General features: G+C 27.0%; 1 protein-coding gene across 1 annotated transcript; it reads left to right on the top strand.

Annotated features, from left to right (window-relative positions):
• The first annotated feature begins 10,379 nt into the window (after nucleotides 1-10,379).
• Nucleotides 10,380-17,226, top strand: LOC142238794 (uncharacterized). Its single transcript, XM_075310516.1, has 4 exons — nucleotides 10,380-10,766; nucleotides 10,954-11,039; nucleotides 11,994-12,150; nucleotides 16,747-17,226. The coding sequence occupies exons 1-4, from the start codon at nucleotides 10,583-10,585 to the stop codon at nucleotides 16,887-16,889; spliced, it is 570 nt and encodes a 189-aa protein (XP_075166631.1). The 5' UTR covers nucleotides 10,380-10,582; the 3' UTR covers nucleotides 16,890-17,226.

Below are 17,226 nucleotides of genomic sequence, written 5' to 3'. Positions count from 1 at the left end.
CTAAAATCAGTTCCGACTTAAATTTAGCTCCCATACATATCCACCGCTCGATGTGCAATTATATGGTCCTCGAAACCAGCATTTGTCCCCCACTTATTTTAAAATTTAATTTTTACATTTTACTATGATTTGCTTGATATTTTGCATAGAGAGTAGATTTACAAGCATGCCAATATTTTCCAAAACCTTTTACAACAATCTTCTTTTCCAGTTTAGTGCAGAGTGTAATATAGTCGCCCTGGCCCAATTTTATACTTTCCTTATTTATTTTTCCATGTATTTACCCAGAAATTACATAGCGATATTAACCCTGCAAACATTTTCTATCGACAATATATACGGGTATTTTCACCATAGAAGAAAGGACTTTAGCAAGTGATATCATTTTCTTTACGAGTAGAGTCCCACTTAGGGAAAAAGTGTTGTACCTGTGCTTGGGGAGTCGAACCTGTTAATAAGAGAAGTATATAAAACATTGGCTGTTTAATAAAAAAAGAATAAAAATGATGATCGTCCAAAAGGCAAGCCTACAACTCGAAACTTTCGTTTTCTACTCAGAGTGTCTTGCTCTGTGCCACTCTCTCCTTTTGATACACAGTTGCTTTACAGTCGTTTATACTCACGTTTGATATTGAAATTGCAACTGGGCAGGGATTATTGAGTAAGATTTTAATGGTGGAATGGTTTATCACCTATCACAAAGCTCACCAGTTTTTTTACACTACAATCACCTTGAACTTTTCGCTTTCTAGTCAGAGATTCTTACTCTGAACCTCTCTCTTTTGTTGATAGACAATGGCTTTTTACTCACATATACTCACAATGGTGTTACAATCACGGTTGCCACTCGAGCCATAAATAATCTAACAAAATTTGGAGAAAATTTTACCAAAAAACTACCAAAAAAAAACTTATCTTACAAAATTTTATTTCTATAGAAAATTTTGTCAACATTTCAGTTCTATTGAAAATGTTGTCAAGTTTTTTTTCTATAGAAGATTTTGTCAAATTTTTTTGTCTAGAGAAGATTTTATCAAATTTTTTGTCTAGAGAAGATTTTGTCAAAATTGCATTTTTCTATAGAAGAAAATTTTGTCAAAATTTTATTTCTATAGAAAATTTTGTCAAAATTTTATTTCTATAGAAAATTTTGTCAAAATTTTATTTCTATAGAAAATTTTGTCAGAATATTATATCTTTACAGAATTGTGTCAAAATATTATTTCTTTAGAAAATTTTGCCAAAATTTTATTTCTATCGAAAATTTTGGCAAAACTTTATTTTTATTCAAAATTTTTTTAAAATTTTATTTCTATAGAAAATTTTGTCAAATTTTTTTTGTATAGAAAATGCTCGGGCCATAAATAATCTACCAAAATTTGGAGAATTTTTTTCTAAAAACTACCAAAAAAGTTTTATCTTACAAAATTTTATTTCTATTGAAAATTTTGCCAACATTTCAGTTATATTGAAAATTTTGTCAATTTTGTTTTGTTAAAATTTTAGTACATAGAAATTTTGTCAAAATTTGATTTATATAGACAATTTTGTTCAAATTTTATTTCTATAGAAAACTTTGTTAAAATTTTATTTCTATTTTGAAAATTTTGTCAACATTTCAGTTCTATTGAAAATTTTGTCAATATTTTTTTTTCTATAGAAAATTTTGTCAATATTTTATTTCTATAAAAAATATTTGTCAAAATGTTATTTCTATAGAAAATTTTGTAAAAATTTTATTTCTATAGAAAATTTTGTCAACATTTTATTTCCATAGAAGAATTTTTCGAAATGTTTTTTCTATAGAAATTGTGACAAAATTGTACTTATATAGAAATTTTGTCAAAATTCTATTTGTATAGAAAATTGCGTCAAAATTTTCTTTTGACAATTTTATCAACATTTCAGTTCTATTGAAAATTGTGTCAATTTTTTTTTGTTAAAATTTTATTCTATAGAAATTTTGCCAAAATTTTAGTTCTATAAAAACATTTTTTCAAAATTTTGTTTCTATAGAAAATTTTGTCAAAGTTTTATTTCTAAAGAAACTTTTGTCAAAATTTTATTTCTATAACATATTTTAGCCAAAATTTTATTTCTATAGAAAATTTTGTTAAATTTTTATTTATATTGAAAATTTTTGTCAACATTTCAGTTCTATTGATAATTTTGTCAAAATTTTATTTCTGTAGAAAATTTGGTCAATTTTTATTTCTATATAAAATTTTGTCAAAGTTTTGTTCCTATAGAAAATTTTGTCAAAATGTTATTTCTATAGAAAATTTTGTCAACATTTCAATTCTATTGAAAATTTTATTTCAGTAGAAAATTTTGTCAAAATTTCAGTTGTATTGAAAATTTGGTCAACATTTTGTGTCTATAGACGATTTTGTCAAAATTTTATTTCTACAGATTTTTTTTTCAAATTTCAGTTGTATTGAAAATTTTGTCAAAATTTTATTTCTATAGAAAATTTTGTCAAAATTTTATCAAAATTTTTATTTCTATACAAATTTTTTTCACAATTTTATTTCTATAGAAATTTTTTCACAATTTTATTTCTATAGACAAATTTATTTCTATAGGAAATTTTGTCAAAATTTTATTTCTATAGAAAATTTTGTCAATATTTTATTTCTAGAGAAAATTTTGTAAAAATTTTAGTTCTATAGAAACTTTAGTCAAAATTTTATTTCTAGAGAAAATTTTGTAAAAATTTTAGTTCTATAGAAAATTTAGTCAAAATTTTATTTCTATAGAAAATTTAGTCAAAATTTTATTTCTATAGAGAATATTGTCAAAATTTTATTTCTATAGAAAATTTTGTTAAAATTTTATTTATATTTAAAATTTTTGTCAACATTTCAGTTCTATTGATAATTTTGTCAAAATTTTATTTCTGTAGAAAATTTGGTCAATTTTTATTTCTATATAAAATTTTGTCAAAATTCTATTTCTATTGAAAATTTTATCAAAATATTTTTTCTATAGAAAATTTTCTCAAAATTTTATTTCCATAGAAAATGTTGTCAAAATTTTATTTCTATAGAAAATTTAATCAAAATCCAATCTCAATAGAATATTTTGTCAATTTGTTTTTTTTTTCTATAGATGGTGGTTACAATTTCAAATTACCTATGGAGTTTACATTTAGATTTTTGATTGCTTTTAAAGTCGAATTGTTTTCGAAGGAGAAATATCTCACCCTATAACGTCTTTATTATTTTTTTGTGTTGAACATTAATCACCTTGATGCTTTCGTTTTCTAGTCAAAGATTCTTGCTCTGAACCTCTCTCTCTCTCTTGTTGATAGACAATGGGTTTTTACTCACATATACTCACAATGTGGTTACAATCATGGCTGCCACTCGAGCCATAAATAACCTACCAAAATTTGGTGAACATTTTACAACAAATAAAATCTTATCTTACAAAATTTTATTTCTATAGAAAATTTTGTTAAAATTTTATTTTTATAGAAAATTTTGTTAAAATTTTATTTTTGTAAAAAAATTGTGCCAAAATTTTATTTCTATAGTAAATTGTGTCAAAATTTTATTTCTCTAGAGAAAATTACGTCAAAATTTTATTTCTACAAAAAATTGCGTCAAAATTTTATTTATATAGAAAATTTTGACAAAATGTTATTTCTATAAAAAAGTTTGTAAAAATTTTACTTTTATAGAAAATTTTGTCAACTTTTTTTTCTGTAGAAAATTTTATCAAAATTTTATTTCTATTGACAATTTTGCCAATTTTTTTTTGTCATTATCTTTAATGTTAGCCTGATACCGAAACAGGCGATTAACGTCCAAATGCATTATATTTTAATTTTACAATTAATTATTTTTCGAGCTTTATGGACAAATTACATCAAGGAATTTGATCTATGGAACCATTGAAAAGAAAACGCCAGATATAAATCTATACACGCCTAGACTGTACATGTTTCAGTTCGGTCGAATGAACCTTTCCACAGCCTTTAGTATAGATCTGGCTGGGAGAGATAACTCAATGCTAACTTCTTATGGAGAAAACATTTGGGAATTTTCTTCTTACAAATTGAATCATCTTAACTCCCACTGTGCATCATCTTTTCATATAGTTTGTTACTGCAGTAATGCAACAACACGAAATTTTTTTTCTATAGAAAATTTTGTCAAAATTTTATTTCTATAGAAATTTGTCAAAATTCTATTTCTATAGAATATTTTGTCAAAATTTTATTACTTTTGAAAATGTTGTCAACATTTTTTCTATAGAAAATTTTGTTAAAATTTTACTTTGTATAGGAAAACTATGAGGCACCTCTTAGTTGTAGAAGAATATTTGGCAAAATCTACCAAAACATCAATAATTCTACCAATCTACCAAAAAGTAGAAAATCTATAATTTTTGGTAGAGTTTTACCAACTTTGGCAACTATGGTTAACATACATTGTCAAATTAGCCATGGGGTTTACATTTTATTTGATTGATTTTAAAATTGAATTGTTTTTGAAGGGTTATTTTGAATTGTTATTTTTTGTGTGTTGAGCTTTGAACCTATTAGAAAACTTCCTGGTGATCCGAAGTCGTTTTTTTAATTAACTCCTAAATGCTTGAAGGGAACAAAAGTGGTCGTGGTCTTTGAACTATGGTATTTGAAAGTTTTTTTTTTTTTTTTGTCTTACTATCACACTCATTTGTTGAAGAAGCTACTGTGGAGCATACATATATTCATATATTCTCAAGCTCTTCCTCTCTCTGAGAGATACGCCTGTTGCCATTACAATGCATTATCGCATAACAACAACTACAATATTTCTTTTGTTTATGTTAAACGCAATTCTAAACGCATTTAGTGGTTCTCTGATGAATCATTGTTGCAGAAAATATGCACCAAAGAATTGAGTGGGAATATGTATATTCAGCACACAGGGATGATAGGCTTTTACTGTCGTACTTTGTATAATTACAAAAGACTACATGGCAGCTCAGTGGGTAATCAAGTATATGGCCTAAAAAACAAAGAACAACAATTGTAGCAATTTGGAAAATTATTAAGAACAAACTTCTTTAAAATAAAGGGTTTTGAATTAATATATTGTTGAAAATATTTGCCTGAAAATTTTGCTAAAAACGAAATGTTTGGGAAACAACTTTAATTTTTTCGCTAGAAACTATCAAAGTATAGCAAAAGAATACATTTTATTCATTGACAATTTGTACATTTTTATGGCTAAATAAGAACTTTTCCTTAAATGTATTTCTCATCTCTGATAAATACAAGCTAAACACTCTATGAATGCAATATGCGTATGTTTTGTTTTTATTCTCTATTATTGGTGTGCAATATAATGAAAGCTCAATAAAGCTTTTTGAATTTTGATACAAAAAAAGAAAAAATAATGAGCAAATTGAAAACAAAACGTATTGCAGAGTATTGTTCGGCAAGAACGACAAACGAAACACCATACACTTCTCTAAGAATTGTAAGCGATATATTTTGTCTTATATGTAAGAGACCATTGATGTGATAGAAGAAAGCAAAAATTGAATATACAGGAAAAATTGTACAGCTATCATTGACTTGGGACGTTAGCTATATTAGGGTTTTAAAATTAAATTAAAACAAAAATTAAATATAAAATCCGGATTGGAGTTAAAATTCATTTTTTTTTTTCAAATTACAATTAAAACTGAAATGAAAAATTTAAATAGATTAAAATAAATATTAATAGTTTTATTCCTTTACCTAATTCTAACCCAAGAAAAATTGATTGGAAACTAAAGTAGCCGATTTAACTATCTTTTAATTCATGAAAATTAATTGATTTAAGTTAAGATTTGATTAAGATGAAATTTAGTAAAATTGTTTATTTAGTAAAAATGTTTATTTTAATTATCTTATTTCTTACCTTAATGATATGAACTAAAACTGTGAAAAAAAATTTGTATACATATGAAGTTTACAAATTTAGTAATTTTTAGTAATTTCGAAAATTGCACAAATTTTTTAGAATTTTTCTAAAATGAGTGAGCTTTACTCAAATTATGTTCAAAAGTTTCTACAATGAGTAAATTATGTTTAAGTTGTGCCTGTCTTAAACTTCTTATAGCGCTAAAGACATAATCAAGAATTTTTAAATTCAATTTGTTTCCTTCAAAATATGCAATGTTCTTGAACAATATAACAAAAAATATTAGTTTTTATAATTTTCAACAATTTTACAATCTTATTTATATCAAATTTAAAAAGAACAAGTATATACGGCCGTAAGTTCGGCCAGGCCGAATCTTATGTACTCTCCACCATGGATTGCGTAGAAACTTCTACGAAAGACTTTCATCCACAATCGAATTACTTGGGTTGTGGTATCTTAAAACTTCTTAACATCGTTTTCTAAATTGTGAGTTAGTCCATACGTGGTCTATATTAGACAAAAAAGTTATGTATAGGTAAGTCTACAAATAATTACGAATCGACATGGAAATTGAAATATGGGGGACGCTTATATGGGGGCTATATAGAATTATGAACTTGATATTGACCAATTTTTGTGTGATTGGGGATCGATTAGGTCCATATCGGCTATATATAACTATAGACCGATATGGACCTAGTTAGGCATGGTTGTTAACGGCCATATACTACCACAATGTACCAAATTTCAACTCGGATGAAATTTGCTCCTCCAAGGTGCTCCAAAACCAAATCTCGGGATCGGTTTATATGGGGGCTATACGTAAAAGTGGACCGATATGGACCAATTTGTTCATGGTTGTTAGATGTACCAAATTTCAACCAGATCGGGTGAATTTTGCTTCTCCAAAAGGCACAGGAGGTCAAACCTGGGGATCGGTTTATATGGGGGCTGTATATAATTATGGACTGATATGAACCAATTCCTGCATGGTTGTTGGATACCATATACTAACATCACGTACCAAATTTCAACCGTATCGGATGAATTTTATGCTTCCAAGGGGCTCCGGAGGTCAAATCTGATGATCGGTTTATATGGGGCCTATATATAATTATTGACCGATTTAGACCAATTTTTGCATGGGTGTTTAAGGCAATATATTAACACCACGTACCAAATATCAACTGAATCAGATGAATTTTGGTCTTCCAAGAGGCTCCGCAAGCCAAATCGGGGGATCGGTTTATATGGAGTCTATATATAATTATGGACCAATGGGGACCAATTTTTGCATGGTTGTTAGAGACCATATACTAACACCATGTACCAAATTTCAGCTGGATCGGGTGAAATTTGCTTCTCTTAGAAAGTTTTTCCTGTTTTTTTTTTTTGAATTTGTCGAAAAATATTTACTTACTTTTGTGATATCGGCGTGATATCACAGTATTAAAATTTATAGTTATTAACAGTATTAAAATTTATAACAGTATTAAAATTTATAGTTACAGTACAGTATTAAAATTTATAGTTATTAAAAATTTTTAAAAATTACCAAAATTTTGCTTCCTGTTGGGTCACTGCTTTTTTCAGTGTAGTTACATTCCTTTAACTACTGCAGCCCCCAAAAACAAAATAATGAAAACTTCAATGGCCGATCTATCATTTTTTGTTCATAACTTTTAGTTGAGTTTAGTAAAAAATTGAGAAAATTTACCGTAGTTTATTTAATTTAATTTTGCTTACTTTAATGACATAAACTAAAATTAAAAAATAAACTAAAATAAAAAAAAAACTTTTTTTTTTTTGTATACACAAAAAAAATTATTAAATTCGAAATTCGAACAAAATAGATCTTGTTTTTCTAAATTGATTCAATTTGGTATAAATCGTGCCTATCCTAAACTTCTCATAGCGTTGAAGACATTTTTATCAATTATTATCTCCTATATTTTTTTCTTGAAAATATATTTTTTTTTGAGTGAAAAAAAAGATTTTTTCTTGAATGTGTTGAAAAATACAATTTAATTATGTTTGTTATACCCACCACCATAGGATGGGGGGTATATTAACTTTGTCATTCCGTTTGTAACACATCGAAATATTGCTCTAAGACCCCATAAAGTATATATATTCTGGGTCGTGGTGAAATTCTGAGTCGATCTGAGCATGTCCGTCCGTCCGTCCGTCTGTTGAAATCACGCTAACTACCGAACGAAACAAGCTACCGACTTGAAACTTGGCACAAGTAGTTGTTATTGATGTAGGTCGGATGGTATTGCGAATGGGCCATATCGGTCCACTTTTCGGTATAGCCCCCATATAAACGGACCCCAAAATTTGGCTTGCGAGGCCTCTAAGAGAAGCAAATTTCATCCGATCCGGCTGAAATTTGGTACATGGTGTTAGTATATGGTTTCTAACAACCATGCAAAAATTGGTCCATATCGGTCCATAATTATATATAGCCCCCATATAAACCGATCCCCCGATTTGGCTTGCGAGGCCCCTAAGAGAAGCAAATTTCATCCGATCCGGCTGAAATTTGGTACATGGTGTCAGTATATGGTCTCTAACAACCGTGCAAAAATTGGTCCACATCGGTCCATAATTATATATAGCCCCCATATAAACCGATCCCCCGATTTGGCTTGCGAGGCCCCTAAGAGAAGCAAATTTCATCCGATCCGGCTGAAATTTGGTACATGGTGTCAGTATATGGTCTCTAACAACCGTGCAAAAATTGGTCCACATCGGTCCATAATTATATATAGCCCCCATATAAACCGATCCCCCGATTTGGCTTGCGAGGCCTCTAAGAGAAGCAAATTTCATCCGATCCGGCTGAAATTTGGTACGTGATGTTAGTATATGGTCTCTAACAACAATGCAAAAATTGGTCGATATCGGTCCATAATTATATATAGGCGCCATATAAACCGATCCCCAGATTTGACCTCCAGAGCCCCTTGGAAGAGCAAAATTCTTCGCATTCGGTTGAAATTTGGTATGTGATGTTAGTATATGGTATCCAACAACCATGCAGGAATAAGAAGTTTTAAGAGACCACAACCCAAGTAATTCGATTGTGGATGACAGTCTTTCGTAGAAGTTTCTACGCAATCCATGGTGGTGGGTACATAAGATTCGGCCTGGCCGAACTTGCGGCCGTATATACTTGTTTTTTATATAATTATTATTTTTTTTTTTAATTTGTTAAATACCATTTCTTAGTTTGAAGTAAAGAATTGGAGTTCAAAATTGAAAAAAATATCTACAGCCCCATATTAAGTACCAATTTGTGGTAAAATTTACAAACTTTTAAAAATTCTGAACTATTTTGTGCGAAATATGAATTTTGCAAATTGTTATGCTTCTTTAGGTGAGTACTAAGTTCGAGTTTAGCCGCTAAAGTGAAAACTAAATCAGCCAAACAAGGCATAAAATTATACATATTTGTTGCAAATTTTGATAGGGAGTAGCCCAAAGGAAATTTTCCCAAAGTTTGTATTCCTTAAAATGGATCATTAAAGAAAAGTAATCGTGAAAAAGTGACGATTTTAGCGGCTAAACTCGAACTTAATATCTACCTTTTGTGTATAATTATCCACTTTTTTGTCCTTTTAACTAACGTACAAAAAAGTATTATCAATGTCCCATGGAACGAAAATTAGTCCAAAAGTTTTTTTTTGCAATTAGTCAACTAATTTAAATTTAAATCAATTTACCCCCATTTTCATGAAGCTCCGTTAGTGCTACGTTAGCTAACGTACTTTTAAACCGCACTATGGACATATCTGTCATCTTGCCTATATATTCCATATGTCAGTTAGAAACTTAACTGCTGAACATTTTTCAGTTAAAGTGTACCGGAGAGAAGATATTTGCAAATTACGCTCTGTTAACTGACAGTTAAAGCCTAACGGAGCTACATGAAAATGGCCGTTAGTCAAATAATTTAAATATAAAATTAAATTTTTAAATTTAGTATTTAATTTTTTTATTTCATATTCAATAGTTTTTTAATTCATCTCATTATATTAAAACGTTTATCAAAGGTTTCTTTTCAGACATTAGAATTCTTGATTCGTCTGTTGTTTTCTAACGGCGACAATTTCAAAAGGGGTTTTACAGTGTACTCCATTATGCTTCTTTGTTGTAATCAAATTTATTCTCTGAGAGGTTTTTCAATGGTTTTCTCATGTTACTATGAGTAAAGTAAAGGAACACAGCTAATATTAATTCAAATATATATCATCTTGAAAAAGTACTTTATGATAGAAACATATATCCAATGCCTAAAATTTGATTTGATAACAAAGCATTTTCTTTGGTTTATTGCAATATGCAAAATCTAAAGAAATTTTCATAATGAATAGCCCTCTATAGGGTATTCATGCTAAAAGCTTTTATCACTCGTCAACATTTTCTCCCTCTCTCTCTCTCTCTTTGACTTGACACAAGCAACTTATTTAGTTGTCATTTTACTACGAAACAAAGCGGCTGTGTTTAAAGCGCCTATAACATTTTCCCTGAAAGATTATATACATAATACGTAGATAAAAAATAATTTAATTACATTTTTTTCTCCGATTTAACAAAAAAGTCATTGTAGTTACTTTTTTATTGCATTGTGAAATTCGAGATTTTTGGTTATCGTAGAACCCCCGACCACCATGAATAGTTTATGTGGCTTCCGTTTGTCCACAGTGGGCATTGTTATAGGATGGATGAATTTGATAGGCTCAATATTTTCTACCATCCTGTTCTGTGTTGCCTTTGCACGGCTGGATGATGTGATGAAAATTGTTCAAGAACAAATTGAACCTGGAACAATAGATGATGTGGGTCTTAGAACTGGTAAGTAAGAAAAAATGGGTCAACGATCAACTTCATAAATAGAAGAAGAATGCTATATCGTTTTTTGGGCTTATGGAGGCCCCAAAAGTGCAAACATATGTGTATTTATTTCTCTTCTTTTCTCTTTTGTTTCCCCTCTCGTTCTCTCTCTCGCTCTAATGGGTCCAACATTAACCTACTGTTGCAGCTGTTATCATCACTCTGTGTGTTTACTTGACAGTCAATGTGACAAATGTCATTGCATCTTCTTTGCTCATTGTGGGTACTGTTAAGGTAAGTCTACATTTGGTTGGGTGGGATGGTTGTGGTGGTGGTGCTGTGTGCAAGATGCAGGTTCTTGAAGCCGCAAAGATAAGCGATTAAGAAGTTGTGGGCCTAGTACTACGCATTTATGTTTGTTGTTTTTCGTTTTTGTTTTTCATTGACTTAATCTTAGTCTTAATCTAAATTAACGCCGATTGTAATACATGGACATATTTCATGATGATGGATGGATCGACTTATGGCAATGTGTAAATATTGATATTCACTTATCGCTTAAAGTACAAAGAGAGCAATGAGGATTTCACCACGAAGTGCAGTTATAATTTGCTAGCAAAAAAAAAACAAAACCAATATGAGTCATTGCATAGGTACGGAAATAACTTTTGATTTGTGTAAATTGAAAGTTTGGCGAAATCTATAGAGACTAATGCATAGATCAAGAAATTTTGCAGATGTCTCATAACAGTACTGTTTTGTTGGTCTAAAGCAGTGTTGCAAGTATTGGGATCGCCAACTTGGGGATATTGTATCGTGGATGAAGACGAGAGTTAGGGGCGTGGTTCTCTTTATTACACGGCATACAATAGGGTGCAAATGTATTATTTGCCTAAACCCGAATTTATGACTAACGATTCAAAAAATTTTTCTATATCTGTTTCGGCAACTTTCAAAAAATATTATGCCTGTTAAGTTCCCATTGTTTTCATCAACAAAATGCGGCAAAAATTAAATACTGCAAAAATTTTTTTTGTCAAATTTGGATGAAATAGAAAATTTTGTTGAAATTATAATTTTAACAAAAAAATGTCTCTAAACAAGTTTTATCTCATTTTTTTTTAATTGTGGATTTTATTCAATTGTTTGAAAGTGGATTGATTTCTTATGGAAATAATTATTTTATAATATTTCTCAAAGTGTATACTATCGATTTTATCTAATTCCTTATCTAATTGCTTTTTACAGGAACGCCATTTACTTTTGACACCTTGGCTCGTCACTACCTATATCTTTATATTCTATAATGTTTTGAACCTGATTTATATGGTATATGTGGCTATAGCCAAGTCAGTTCCTGCTAACCAAATTGCTTTTCCCATTATTGGAGCTACGTTAAGTTTGGGTAAGTAGCCTTCATATTTCGCAAACCAACTCTCGTGAATGTGCTTGACTGGAACTAAAACAAATATTTCTGCAAAATTACGCTCACGAACAAAAATCAAGCTAGAATTCTTAAACGTATCAATAAAATCACGATCGTCTCGAGGCGAATCATTCGTCTAGAGTGAAACCAAAATATCTTTAGATATATTCGCTACAAAACCTCCAACTTTGCCATGAATTTATCCTTTATGATTTACTATCGAACACCTTAATAATTGTGATTCCACTGACTCTAGTTCTCGAGATATCAATGAATGACGAACGCGATATAATCGGCTCACGAGCAAGTTTTCTAGCACTGCGACATGTATTTCGGTATTTTTATCGTGAATTTCGTGCACTCGTTGAACGCCAGGCAGTATCTGCTGGTATCACGATAATGGCAATAGAAACAAACAGGTAGCAATAATGTTTAGTGGTGTGTTGAAAAATCTGATAAGCGATGGCAACACTTTTTAATTTGCCGCTAGCCGTTGCGGTATTCCATCCACGGTTGCCACACCAAAAAACTACTAAACCAAAATTCTTATTTCGCAAAATTTTATTTCTTAGAACATCTCTATTAAAATGTTTAAACGGCAGTTGGAATATAAGTTATTTTATTGAAGTTTAAATATGAGAATGAAAAAATGTGTATATTGAATATTTGACATATACTTCATGTAAGCAATATTTAATAAGCAATATTTGAAATTCAACGCTATAGTGATTCAAACAAAAACATAAAGTACTTAAAACTAACAAAGTGGATCTGGTTTTTTGTCAACATTTTATTGCCTTAAAATTATTTTTCTTACATAGTTATTTCTATAGAAAGTTTTGTCAAAATTTAATTTCCATAGAATGTTGTATCAAAATTTTTATTTCTATAGAAAATTTTGCGAAAATGTTATTTCTATAGCAAAATTTGTCAAAATTTTATATCTATAGAAAATTTTGTAAAAATGTCATTTCTATAGATAATTTTCTCAAAATTTTATTTTTATAGGAAATTTTGCCAAAATTTTATTTCTGTAGAAAATTTTGTCAAAATTTTATTTCTGTAGAAAATTTTCTCAAATTTTTATTTATATAGAAAATTTTGTCAAAATTTTATTTCTGTAGAAAATTTTGTCAAAATTTTATTGCTGTAGAAAATTTTGTCAAAATTTTATTTCTATTAAAAATTTTGTTACAATTTTATTTCTATAGAAAATTTTGTCAAAATTTTATTTCTATAGGAAATTTTGTCAAAATTTTATTTCTATAGAAAATTTTGTCAAAACTTTATTTCTATAGAAAGTTTCGTCAAAATTTTATTACTATAGAAAATTTTGTCAATTTTTTTTTTTCTATAGAAAATTTGTCAAAAATTTATTTCTATAGAAAATTTTGGAAAAATGTCATTTCTATAGATAATTTTCTCAAAATTTTATTTTTATAGAAAATTTTGTCAAAATTTTATTTCCGTAGAAAATTTTGTCAAAATTTTATGTCTGTATAAAATTTTCTCAAACTTTTATTCCTATAGAAAGTTTTGTCAAAATTTTATTTGTACAGAACATTTTCTCAAAATTATATTTCTGTAGAAAAATTTGTCAAAATTTTATTTCTTTAGAAAATTTTGTCAAAATTTTATTTCTTTAGAAAATTTTGTAAAAATTTTATTTCTATAGAAAATTTTGTCAAATTTTTATTTATATAGAAAATTTTCTCAAAATTTTATTTCTGTAGAAAATTTTCTCAAAAGTTTATTTCTATAGAAAATTTTGTCACATTTTTATTTATATAGAAAATTTTGTCAAAATTTTATTTCTGTAGAAAATTTTCCCAAGATTTTATTTCTATAGGAAATTTTCTCAAAATTGTATTTCTTAGAATATTTTCTCACAATTTTATTTCTGTAGACAATTTTCTCACATTTTTATTTATATAGAAAAATTTGTCAAAATTTTATTTCTGTAGAAAATTTTATCAAAATTTTATTTCTATTAAAAATTTTGTTGAAATTTTATTTCTATAGAAAATTTTGTCAAAATGTTATTTCTATAAAAAAATTTGTCAAAATTTTATTTCTGTAGAAAATTTTGTTCAAATTTTATTTCTATTAAAATTTTGTTCAAATTTTATTGCTATTAAAAATTTTGTTGAAATGTTATTTCTATAGAAAATTTTGTCAACACTTTATTTCTATAGAAAATTTTGTCAAAATTTTATTTCTATAGGAAATTTTTTCAAAATTTTATTTCTACAGGAAATTTTGTCAAAATTGTATTTCTATAGGAAATGTTGTCAACATTTTAATTCTATAGAAAATTTTGTCAAAACATTATTTCTATAAAAAATTTCGTCAAAATTTTATTACTATAGAAAATTTTGTCAATTTTTTTTTTCTATAGAAAATTTGTCAAAATTTTTTTTCTATAGAAAATTCTGTAAAAATGTCATTTCTATAGATAATTTTCTCAAAATTTTATTTTTATAGAAAATTTTGTCAAAATTTTATTTCTGTAGAAAATTTTGTCAAAATTTTATGTCTGTAGTAAATTTTCTCAAACTTTTATTCCTATAGAAAGTTTTGTCAAAATTTTATTTGTACAGAACATTTTCTCAAAATTATATTTCTGTAGAAAAATTTGTCAAAATTTTATTTCTTTAGAAAATTTTGTAAAAATTTTATTTCTATAGAAAATTTTGTTAAATTTTTATTTATATAGAAAATTTTGTCAAATTTTTATGTATATAGAAAATTTTCTCAAAATTTTATTTCTTTAGAAAATTTTCTCAAAATTTTATTTCTTTAGAAAATTTTCTCAAAATTTTATTTCTATAGAAAATTTTATCACATTTTTATTTATATAAAAAATTTTGTCAAAATTTTTTTTGGAAATTTTCTCAAAATTGTATTTTTTAGAATATTTTCTCAAAATTTTATTTCTGTAGAAAATTTTCTCACATTTTTATTTATATAGAAAATTTTGTCAAAATTTTATTTCTGTAGAAAGTTTTATAAAAATTTTATTTCGATTAAAAATTTTGTTGAAATTTTATTTCTATAGAAAATTTTGTCAAATGTTATTTCTATAGAAAATTTTGTCAAAATTTTATTTCTGTAGAAAATTTTGTCCAAATTTTATTTCTACAGGAAATTTTGTTGAAATTTTATTTCTATAGAAAACTTTGTCAAAATGTTATTACTATAGAAAATTTTGTCAACACTTTATTTCTATAGAAAATTTTGTCAAAATTTTATTTCTATAGGAAATTTTGTCAAAATTTTATTTCTACAGGAGATTTTGTCAAAATTTTATTTCTATAGAAAATTTTGTCAAAATTTTATTTCCATAGAAAATTTTGTCAAAATTTCATTTCTGTAGAAAAATTTTTCAAAATTTTATGTCTGTAGAAAATTTTCTCAAACTTTTATTTCTATAGAAAGTTTTGTAAAACTTTTATTTGTACAGAACATTTTATATAGAAAATTTTGTCAACATTTTTTTTCTATAGGAAATTTTCTCAAAATTGTATTTCTTAGAATATTTTCTCAAAATTTTATTTCTGTAGAAAATTTTGTCACAATTTTGTTTCCATAGAATATTTTGTCAAAATGTTATTTCTATAGAAAATTTTGTCAAAATTGTAATTCTGTAGAAAATTTTCTCACACTTTTATTTCTATGGAAAATTTTGTCAAAAGTTTATTTCTATAGAAATTTTTCTCAAAATGTTATTTCTATAGAAAATTTTGTCAAAATTTTATTTCTATAGAAAATTTTGTCAAAATTGTATTTCTGTAGAAAATTTTCTCACACTTTTATTTCTATAAAAAATTTTGTCAAAAGTTTATTTCTATAGAAAATTTTGTCAAAATTTTATTGCTGTAGAAAATGTTGTCAAAATTTTATTTCTATTAAAAATTTTGTTAAAATTTTATTCCTATAGAAAATTTTGTCAAATTTTTTTTTCTATCGAAATTTTTCTCAAAATTATATTTCTATAGAAAACTTTCTCAAAATTTTATTTCTTTAGAAGATTTTGTCAACATTTTATTACTTTACCATTTTTGGTAGAATTTTACCAACTGTGGCAACGGTGATTCCATCGCGGATTTTGGGGATCCCATAAGAAAATCACGTAAACAAGTATTCGCCTATTGCTATGGCTATGTTTACACACAAAGTGACATATGACCCTGCACTTTAAATTTAATATGGAGTTTTTTTTTGTTGTTAATTGCGATCAACCAGACCATTGACAAATTAAATGGAATTTAAATTTCTAAAAACTGTATACTGTAATTTCATCTTATTTAAATGACCAAATGTGAAATGAAAAACAAATCGATTGTGAAATGGCAAATCACAGAAGGGGAAAATCCCCAGTTTTTGTTGGAAATCTTATCACAATTTTAAATGTCTTTTTTTTTTTGCACAATCAGAGTAATTATTTATACATGATTAACTATATATGAACATGAAAAGATACACATACTATATACTTCACAGGGAAAACAAAGGTTTATTTATAACAAAAAAATAATAATAATATTTATTTAAAAAAATATTTCTTTTTTACAGTGATTCAATTGATTATCTGGAATGCCATTTACTCGCTGTTCAAACAGATACGAGCCACTCGGGATTTACAACAACGTCTGCTACCCACTTCCTCAGCTGCTCAATATCCCAATTATTCGAAAATGCCACCCACAGTGGAATAGAAAGAATGATATCATCATATTGGGTTTGAATTTTAGTAAGACTATAAACTAACATATGTAATCTCAAATTTGAAGTATTGTTTTTTCTTTCTGGCTATTAAGTGAACTATATTATTGAAAATAATTCTTAGTTCATTTTAGCCTTTACTTAAATTGGAAAATGAATTTTCAAAAAAAAAAAAAAAATGAAGTGATTTGTTTTAACTCTTCAATCCTATACACTACCAAAATATATTTTGTCTATTCCACCTAGGGAATAGATCTAGTATTTCCATACATTCTTAAAAATATTTATATAAATTGAAATTTAATAATTTATATGAGCAAATATACAAAA

Source organism: Haematobia irritans, chromosome 5 (assembly GCF_050003625.1).
Source record: "Haematobia irritans isolate KBUSLIRL chromosome 5, ASM5000362v1, whole genome shotgun sequence".
In the NCBI taxonomy this organism is placed as follows: domain Eukaryota; kingdom Metazoa; phylum Arthropoda; class Insecta; order Diptera; family Muscidae; genus Haematobia; species Haematobia irritans.
This window is presented reverse-complemented; position numbering and strand designations above follow the sequence as displayed.